Source organism: Sprattus sprattus (assembly GCF_963457725.1).
Source record: "Sprattus sprattus genome assembly, chromosome: 3".
In the NCBI taxonomy this organism is placed as follows: domain Eukaryota; kingdom Metazoa; phylum Chordata; class Actinopteri; order Clupeiformes; family Clupeidae; genus Sprattus; species Sprattus sprattus.
In genome coordinates, this window is record NC_137922.1 from 20,481,264 (window position 1) to 20,491,114 (window position 9,851).

The 9,851-nt window shown below is 42.6% G+C and overlaps 1 protein-coding gene across 3 annotated transcripts in view; it reads left to right on the forward strand.

Moving 5' to 3' along the window:
- slx9 (SLX9 ribosome biogenesis factor) overlaps nt 1-7,221 on the forward strand; it is a 27,950-nt gene extending 20,729 nt beyond the window's left edge. For all 3 annotated transcript variants that reach the window (XM_080834892.1, XM_080834894.1, XM_080834893.1), the window contains 3 exons: nt 4,460-4,619; nt 6,259-6,327; nt 6,778-7,221. In XM_080834892.1, the coding sequence (XP_080691018.1) occupies nt 4,460-4,619; nt 6,259-6,327; nt 6,778-6,898 (350 nt within the window). In that variant the 3' untranslated portion in view covers nt 6,899-7,221. The remainder of the gene's footprint in view (nt 1-4,459; nt 4,620-6,258; nt 6,328-6,777) is intronic.
- The last annotated feature ends 2,630 nt before the right edge of the window (nt 7,222-9,851 follow it).

A 9,851-nucleotide genomic window follows, 5' to 3' on the forward strand; every position in this document is an offset into this window, starting at 1 on the left:
TACTCCTTACATTTTAACACAATTATCTGTACTTTCTACTCCTTACATTTTTAAATGAGGCTCGTTACTCTTGGGTCCGGTTTTGTTTTTAAAAGTTTCAAATGTGCGCCATCCAATACAGTTCAATGGCGCCATCCAGATAGTGATTGCGAGCGTGATTGGATGAAGCATAGAAACCCATAACACTCATTGGTTAGGGCTATCCATCTTCTTTACGCATGACTCAAAACAAGACAACGGAGGCGAACAAATGATACAACGCGCGTGTCAGAGAGAGATGTCAACTCTGGCGAGATGTCTGAAGGGTCTGAAGACGCTAGACAGTAGTGGCGATGGAGAACAGCAAAACCGTCCACATCCCTGGCCCTACCTCAAAGAATTGTTCGAAATCGTTGGGAGCAAAAAGGATCATGGAGAATGCGGTGCAAACTTTTCAAACCCAAGAATCACGTAGGAATTGCTAACAGCTAGTAGCATGCTAACATTAGATAGGTGGTTCAGACACCGTGCAAATCCTCAGACATATTTTTCAGTTACAATAATGGGGTTTTTACATTATACAGTGTAACTCGGTAACTTTCTAAAAATCAAAGCAAAACAAATTAAGGGAACAAGTACAACTAGAATGCGTTTCGTGAACGAACTGCGAGAGTGTGCTTGCTCTGTGACAGAGAGAACAAGTGCCAATGAATTAACATGTATTTACATCTACTCAATCAGTGTAGTGGGGCCTTCTTCCAATATATTTTAGCAAGCAACCAAGCTCAACCATTATATTTTGGCTCCACTGACGTTTAGACATATGAGGGTATCTTTGTTGTTCTGTTTTTGTTTGTTTGTTTGCTTGTTTATTGTGAAAGGGTCTAGTGTGTTACATTTGGTCATAGCCTAATAGTTCCAGAGTCTCGTTATACTGACTTACTGAGCTAAGTGAATTGTTGAAATTGTTATCTTGGTAAAAGGAAACATCTCTGCAACAATATTGGAATGAATGCGGTTACATAGCCAGCTTTACTTAAAGTTTATTGTAAGATATATGTTAGCCTATATGTTAGACATAATGCAGTTAGAGTTAGACTGTAGGTCTAGTATCAAACGTAAGCAACACTTTTACTGTATAGCTAGAGAGCACGTGTATCACATTGGTTTATAGTCTGTCAAATTAGTTCTAGTTATTGGTGTTCGTTGGCATAAAAAGTTAGTCTTCTCTTATAAGCCTATAGTACATCTGATTAGAGCTAGCAACCATGAAAAACCTCTTCTGAAACTAAGAAGGATAACTATGACTAAATGTGACTAAAACTAATATGCATTTTTGTCTTAAGACTGAATCTAAAATAGCTGCCAAAATTAATACATCTCAGTGTTCATTTTGGCAGCTATTTTAGATTCAGCAGCTATTTTAGATTCAGTGCATATTAGTTTTAGTCACATTTAGTCATAGTTATCCTTCTTAGTTTCAGTCTAGTTTTCGAAAACTGAGCACACTACAACAGCTACGCTGTGTGTACATCCTCAAACGTTTTTCAGTTAACCTAATGATTCAAGGTCTCTCATGAATCATTACTCCCAGGACACGGGTTAATGTTAACTCACGCTATCGGTCACAACAAGTTACTTGGGATATGATACCTCATAGTTAGCTAACGTTAGCTAGCTAAACGTTTACAGAGGCTAACGTGAAGCTTCAATCAAAAATTATTAGCTAGCTTTCCAAGCTAGCTGACACAACCTAAACACTCGACTGCCCCTTTGAAGTCAACTTAACGTTGGCTAATATATTCTAATAACTAGTTATCATTGACAGTTACAAGCTAATTTACCAAACTCCTTTCTGTCCCAAATTGAGCAGTTGCTGGTGTGAGCTACAATATGGGAGCTAGCAAAGCCATTTCTAGCTCTACTTCACAATACTGCTGCCTAGTGTAATAAGTTAACGTAAAACATAAATGTTTATAAAGTATCAGACATAAACAGGATACAACACACCAGTTACCAATTGATATTATGTGTTTATATATACCGAAAATGTCAGTAAATCCAGATGATGATTATGCTGCTGCTGCTGTTGGTCCCGTCGCAGGTCCCGTCGAAAACCCTGGAGTCGCGACCCTGTCAGTTGTTTCCATGTGAAATCAATGGAATGCTTCACTTTTTGGCGCCGTATTGACAACTGTCTGTCACTCGCACACTGTGCTTGTAAATTATTTTTCAAGTTTGCACGTACCTATTTATGCGAGTGAAATACTCGCACTGTAGAGCCCTGGAAGGTGTCTCTTAATATTCCTACAGTTGAATGGAGAACGACTGATAGAGCGGGTGACGTCACAATGGCTCAACCTTCCCCATGTTAGTCAATGAGAGAAAAGGGGGATGAAAAAATGGAATAAAAAAGGAGTGACAAGGAGTACCGCCACGAAAAGTCATAGCAGCTTGCACCGGATCGGGCCGGACATTTTGGTGTTTGAATGGCGTCTCTAGCTCAATCGGGCGAGGAGTAGTTAGCTGCAAGAAAAACGTACGGAATAAATAAATAAATAAATAAATAAAGAAAACTTGACGATAACAATACTGTGCTTCCCTTCGGGCAAGCACACTAACAAGGCCATTACAGCTGTTTACAGTGCACTAAAAATACCCACGTATGTACCTGCCCCTTTTAAGTTTTAAAGCTGAACTATATCTATATTCTTTCACTTTTAATTGAAAAGCTTTAAAACACTATACAGTATATTTACTAACCCTCATTACAGATGATTAGCATTACATAATTGGTTTGTTATTGAATTGAAAGTGTTCCATGAAATAAATATGACATTTTGAGTTTTGTATTTGACTCCTGTCAAGCTTGAATTTCTGTCAGAATATGCGAAGACTATGAACCTAGTTGCAAAGACCCCTGATGAGAGACGAATGTGCAAATGGGGTGGAGGTCTACTTGAATTCCAATAAAGTTTGAGAAAAACATGCTCTTCTGCTCTTTTGACAGCATTATTATATTTTTGTATGACATTTTTTACCATGTCTTGGGCTCCATGTAGCACTCTTAAATTAAGCTTCTTTTTTCTTACAGTCGTGTCAATTATATTAAGTCCAACTAGTTTGTCTTTAAATGTTTTTTTTTTTTTATACTTTAATACTTTTTTTATACTGTAAGTACATTTTAGAGCCTGTACTTTTTTACTTTTACTTGAGTAAAGAGGTTACGTCAGTACTTCAACTTTTACCAGAGTATTTTTAAACTCCAGTATCAATACTTTTACTTAAGTAGCGAATGTGTTTACTTTTGACACCACTGTTCAGTAGTAGTAGTAGCAGCAGCAGCAGCAGCAGCGTGTTTCTCATGGTCATATATGGCGCTCAGGACATCCAGACAGCCAAGAATTTTTTTTTTCAGCAGTCCAATTAAACCCACTCTCTGAAACGGTCTAAATGGTCTCCCTTTTCTGTTAGGGTTGGGATAAAGTTCAGTGCGGATATAAAACATAATTTGTCAACCTCCCATAACTGTTTTGTAGAACCCTCAGACTTCTGTCTACCCCTCCAATTCCTGCGTCTGTGAATCAAGAAGCTTAAGAACCACAATCCATCACTGAAAATGTATTTTAAATGAAAAAAAGAAAAAAAAACACACAAAGAAAACTCAACATCTGCAGCAACAACGGAAGAAACTAGTTAGTTCATTATAGATCAACAATGAGACTCCATAATGAACACATGGCCAATTGTGTGTAGTGCTTTCCAAAAGCCCATTTTGATGTACTGCAGGATAATTATAGACAATTCTCCCCAATGTTGCCAGCTCAGGGACCCTGCGCTCACGCAGCTAAATGGTTGCTCTGTCATCGTGTTTCACCAGCCCCCATCTCCTCGGACTCCTCATTAGCAGAGTGGCAGAAGCGTTTACAAAGGAAGGCCTGGATCCACAGTCCACCGTTCAAAGTCAAACACTGAATATTTCTCTGTATTTAAGATCAAATCTTCAAGGCCAACAAAGAGTGTTTTTTTGTTTTATTTTTTTCTCTTTTTCCAGAAATTCATGTCGCACCTTAGCTCTGCTAACCGTTTTTTTTCTCATTGGTGTTGAGTTTACGGGCAGTCACTCTCTGTGGATCGTAGTCTATTACTGTAGCGGCTTGAAGGGATAATCATGGATGAAAGTGTAGAACATGTAGCTTATTGATACTATACAAATGATAATGTTAATAATATTTCTTTACAAAGTATAAAGTATGTTTAGTATGTGAGTTGAATAGATGACGAGTAAGGGTAATAAATATTTGCAATAAACAGTTACAACAGTTAAAATAAAGAATTACAGCAGTTATGAATATTTTATTTCTCATCATTTACAAATATAAAGTTTAATAAGTATGATGGTTGAAAGGATAAATATTTAACAGTTAAATAAATAAATCTTAATAAATGATCACAAATCACATCTCTCTCTCTCTGGCAGAGATCAGTGCCATCAAAGTTGCCAAGGAACAGCAGGTGGCGCTGGTGCGGAGGAAAGCCACGCCCGTGGTGGGGGACATGCGCACGCTAGTTGACGCCCTGCCAGAACTCTCCCAGCTCACCGCCAAACCCTCCACCGCCAACCGCACCAAGGCCAAAGCGTGAGTACTGATGCCATTCTCTACAGTTTTAAAATACACACTGTTATGCATTTTTAAACACTTGTTAAATGGGCAGATGCAGAGCTATACGGTACTATGCAAAAGAAAAAGTAGGAGTTCCCCTGTATGTGTGCAAACATGGGACACATTTTCCCCGATTTAATTACAACAGTAACTGGTGGACAGACACAAATACCAGTACATACAGCAAAGCTTAATAACTTTAAACCAAATTTGTTTTTAGTTCCCTGTTTCACTAGTCAATCCTGAGGGGTAGACAATTAGAAGGATCATCATCATCATAAATCCAGTAATAACTTAAAACCAGATTAGTTTTTATTTCCTGTTTTACTAGTCAATCGAATACAATACAATTAATAGGATCATCATCATAATCCTCTTCATCATCCTCATCAGGAGAGAGGCATTGGGATGTTTTTCCGAGGACCTGTTTCAATCTGACTGCCGAGCCCACCGCATCAGCAGCGTTGCAGCTAGGGATGCTTTATGACCTTCAGCAAGGGATGCTTTATGACCTTCAGCTTAGGGGCTCTAATGCGTCTCGCCCACCCCTACGGCAGTCTGGGTTATTTGATCTGTTTTCAGTCAGCGTAAAATCACGTTCAAATGACGCGTGTGTTATAGGAGTGACCACACGCATGCGCACACACACAGGCGCACACACACACAGGCGCACACACAGGCACACACACACACACACACACACACACACTCTCTCTTTCATGGCCTCTAATGGTAAGGCTGCTGACATATGCAGGAGCTAGGCCACTGGGGCATTCCCATCAAATAGATCTATGGCTCTTTTGCCCCCCCCTCACACACACACACACACACACACACACACACACACACACACACACACACACACACACACACACATCCCCAAACTGTCCCAAATGCTTTTATGCACCACACACACACACAACCCCCACACTGCCCCAAATGATTTCATGCACCACACACACACCATACATCACACACACACACACACACACACACACACATCATACATCACACACACACACTCTGGCTGGATTCAGTAGCACTGAGATGGCCTCTTTGTTCAGACTAGGGACAGTGAGCTTCTTTTTATTGTATCCTGCCTTGCCTCGTGTCACCAATGTAAGCGTGTTCACTACCAAATAAAAGACTTCCAGTGTGAAATGTATTATTACGTGCACGTGGCAGATGTGGAAAGCGGAGCACATCTAGTCAGGCAGCAATCATTTATGATCTAATGCCACCGACAGGGGAATACACAGTAGAATCCCAGCCCCACAACAGCCCATGTTTAAGTTTTACGTGTGTTGTTACACATGCAACAAACAATTGACAAGATGGTGGACGTGGAGATCAAATATAGTGTCTGTGATGTATAAAGCTTAACTCCTGTGTTCTGTGATGTTGTAGTGACGACGGGTTTTGGCCATTTTGATTAATTAGCCCATTGGGCTGGTTTGACCTTTTGAGTCTTTAAATACCTCTTTGACTGTTCGTTGAATGGCGTCTGGTTCCTCACAATATGCATCTCTCTCGATGTCAGATTACATTTCAAAATGTACACTTATTTGAATATCACTTCACTGTTCCTGCCAATGAAATGATTTTCCCTCCCCAGTCAAGTGAAGAAGCGACCTGGCTCCGTGAACCTCAGTAAGATGAAGCCAGCCCAGAAGAGGAAACTTGTGTAAGTGCACCTGCTCAGCCTTGTGTTATGCACCCCACACACTAACCAGTTATTGTCAGTGCGAGTGTTTTGTGTTGGTGTCATTGTCAGTGTATTGTATTTTCGTCATTGTCAGTGTACTGTGTTGGTGTCATTGTCAGTGTTTGTGTCATTGTCAGTGTTTTGTGTTGGTGTCATTGTCAGTGTTGGTGTTATTGTCAGTGAATTGTGTTGGTGTCATTGTCAGTGTTATTGTGTTCCTGTCAGTGTCATTGTAAGTGTATTGTGTTGCCGTCAGTGTATTGTGTTGCCATCATTGTCAGTGTTTTGTGTTGGTGTCATTGTCAGTGTATTGAGTTGCCGTCATTGTCAGTGTATTGTGTTTGTGTCATTGTCAGTGTTGTTGTCAGTGTTTTGTGTTAAACAGGCTTTTATCTCTTTGTGTAACTGTGGCCTCCCGTGTTGCTGCAGGGAGACTGAGATGGCGTGGTTCAGCCAAGCCCTGAAGAACCCCACCCTGAAAGCCAACCCCCTGGCGGCCATCACCGATCACCTGAGGAAACGCTTGAAACAGGAAGAGGAGCAGAGCTAGCCCCGCCCTCTCCAGGATCTGCTCGTCTGATTGGACACTAAGACACAGACTGTTGTCTATCTGTCCCATGTTCTAATTCCCTCACACCTGCACCCTAACCGGTGGTCCCCCCCCCCCCCATCAGGTCCCTTGTCCTCCTATGAGTGGAGTGTGACGACTGTGATCTCGGTTTGGTGTAAACAGGAACGAATGGAAGATGGTATGAAAGGGTCAGCTTGGTCTGAACTGCTTGGATTGGAGAGCAAATTAATCTCTTTTTTATGTGAGTGGTTATAAACTCCCCCCTTGTCATGCTTTTGCCTCTGTTAATTAAAGTCAAGTCGTTCAGTCCTTGCCGAATATTAAAACGTGGAAGCCATCCAAAGGTCACTGTTCTTGCTGTTGTTGTGTGTTTAATCTGCCCTGCAGTTCTGCGGCACCGGTCTCACAGTCATCTTCAGGTCGTTTGTCATGAGAGTCAGAGGTAGGAGCAGCTCCCTTCCTCGGTTGTGGTTCTGGGCCTGCAACCAAAAAAAATTCCGCCACAGTCTCACGCCATTTGGTGTATCCGTGGCAACATAACATAACAACAACAACCCCAACGCAACAGAAGTAGGCGACGTTCCCTGTAGCCTGGTCCCACGTGTGGGTGCGAAGCAGCTTCTAGCCTCAAAATAGTCAACATGATTCTGGTGGGAAGAGTTTGCGAACGTGTATTTTGTGGGTGTTGGTGGTTGTGTTTGTGAGTCTCTGTGTCTGTGTCTGTCTGTGTCTGTGTCTGTGTCTGTGTCTGTGTCTGTGTCTGTGTCTGTGTCTGTGTCTGTGTCTGTCTGTGTGTGTGTGTGCGCGTGTGCGTGTGTGCGCGTGTGCAACCCAGAGATGGTGTGTGCTTGTGCACAAGCCAAAGTGAAGCTGTCTGGAGCTGAATTAAGACTTGCTAAGTAAGCAGAGGGAGGTTGTGGGTTCGAGGTTGCTGGTTTAAATCCCAGACTAGTTGTAGATAAAGGAGTGGAAGAGCGGCCCTCCCCTCCCCCGTCCCCCGTCAGAGGCATGGAGGAGCAGGCTGCTCGTGTGCAGACAGCTGTCCCGGGGAAGATGGGTGCAGTGATGTGTGTGTGTGTGTGTGTGTGTGTGTGTGTGTGTGTGTGTGTGTGTGTGTGTGTGATGTCCAATCAAACCCCCCATCATACTTCACACACACACACACACACACACACACACACACACTCTGGCTGGATTCAGTAGTACTGAGTAAGCCTCGTAATTCAGACTAGGGAGGGGGGGTCAGTGATGAAGGAGTGATTGGAATTTGAGGCACAGTGGTGGTTTGGATGGAGGTAGGGGTTGGCGGGGAGCTGCCCAGAAGGTAGATGGGTGGGTGTAGGTGATTCGTATGCAATGATTTCAGTGCATGTAAGGTGGAGTACGGGCAGCAGATGAAGCTGACGGTGTAACGATCATCTGCCGGTCGAGGCGCCGGTCAGATCATTTTTGAGAAGAGACAAATCCAATCAATGCAAAGGGGTTTGAGCGCGGGGACCGAGCCATTAATACTCGTTAATAATTCATTGGGCAGGATGGGTCTGCTGTGTAATCAGAACCATCCACCCCTCTCTCCGCCAAAACACCCTCCCAGCTCCGGCTCATTTTAATTAACCCATCAGAATGCTAAAACGACGCTTCGATGACGTGAGCTATATGGAGGCAAGTTAAAAGTGAAAGTTGGATTCTAATCACAAATTCAGCCAACTGCCAACTTAATCCATCAGAACGCAAAGATGTTTTGTAATGAAGTGAGTTGTACGGAGAGAACAAGAGGCCGTTAGCCAGGCCGTTGGTTGTTAGTCATTAGGCCAGGCAACCTCCGCTGTTGAGTGGGACCTTATTGTGTTAAAGCAGCTTATTGGCAGAGAGAGCCTGGTGTGGAATTATGAGCAGCTATTAGTGTCATAAATGGCTTATGCGTTAATCACTTTGTGTGTGTGTGTGTATGTGTGTGTGTGTGTATGTGTGTGAGAGACATTAAACAGGATGTGGTGGTCACCAGATGGACACAAAAGTAGGCAATACCTTGGGCAAAAGAGTGCATTACAACTAAGAATCAGTAGCCCCTTTGCAACAAATCAATCCTTCTGTCCCTTGCTTTAATCTCTGCCTGTCTATTTTGTGTGAAACATCTCACATTAGTTTAGTGACACATGAATAACATATTTATAACCTAACATAAGTCGTTTTAGTCGGTATCATCAGATACACCTATATAATTCCTATTATATTATTATATATTATATTAATTATAAAGTCTATATCATTCCTAAGTCTTTGTTGTAGTCATCACCCACCAGGATGTGCTCATGACATTAGAGTTACACACTGAATGTGTGGTTATCTACTGACAGTGAATGCCTCTGTTTTTCAACCCAAGCCTCTCCATCGCTTCTCTCCATCCTTCCTGCTCTTCTTCTCTCTCATGTCACCCTTTTTCCTGTTGCTTGGCTTCACGCTCCAACGCTAGCGACTCTGAACCCTATCCAGTATCACTCGAGCGCTAGCGACTCTGAGCCCCTTCCCAGTATCACTCGAGAGTGCCATGTCCACTCGCAGGATGTGGATGGGCTCGCTGTGCTGCGGCGTCGCTTCTCAGAGCAGGGCTCCTCTCTTCAGCTCTTCCTTTCCACTGGTTTGGAAGAGGTCTAAACAGAAGTGACAGTCTGGCAGTTACACACAAACACACACACACACACGCTGTGTGGTTAAGCATGTGAAAGCAAACAAACACAGCCATCTACCCCGTGATTTACACACACACTGATAAATAAATAGATCCACACACACACACACACACAAACACACACAGTAGTGTGTCTGCAGAACACCTTTATGCCTGTGTGTCAATATTTATGGGGGTGCCAGAGACCAAACATCAGTGGTGGGGGGTGTTTCTTCCCATTGCCATAAGTCACAGTGTCTGTAA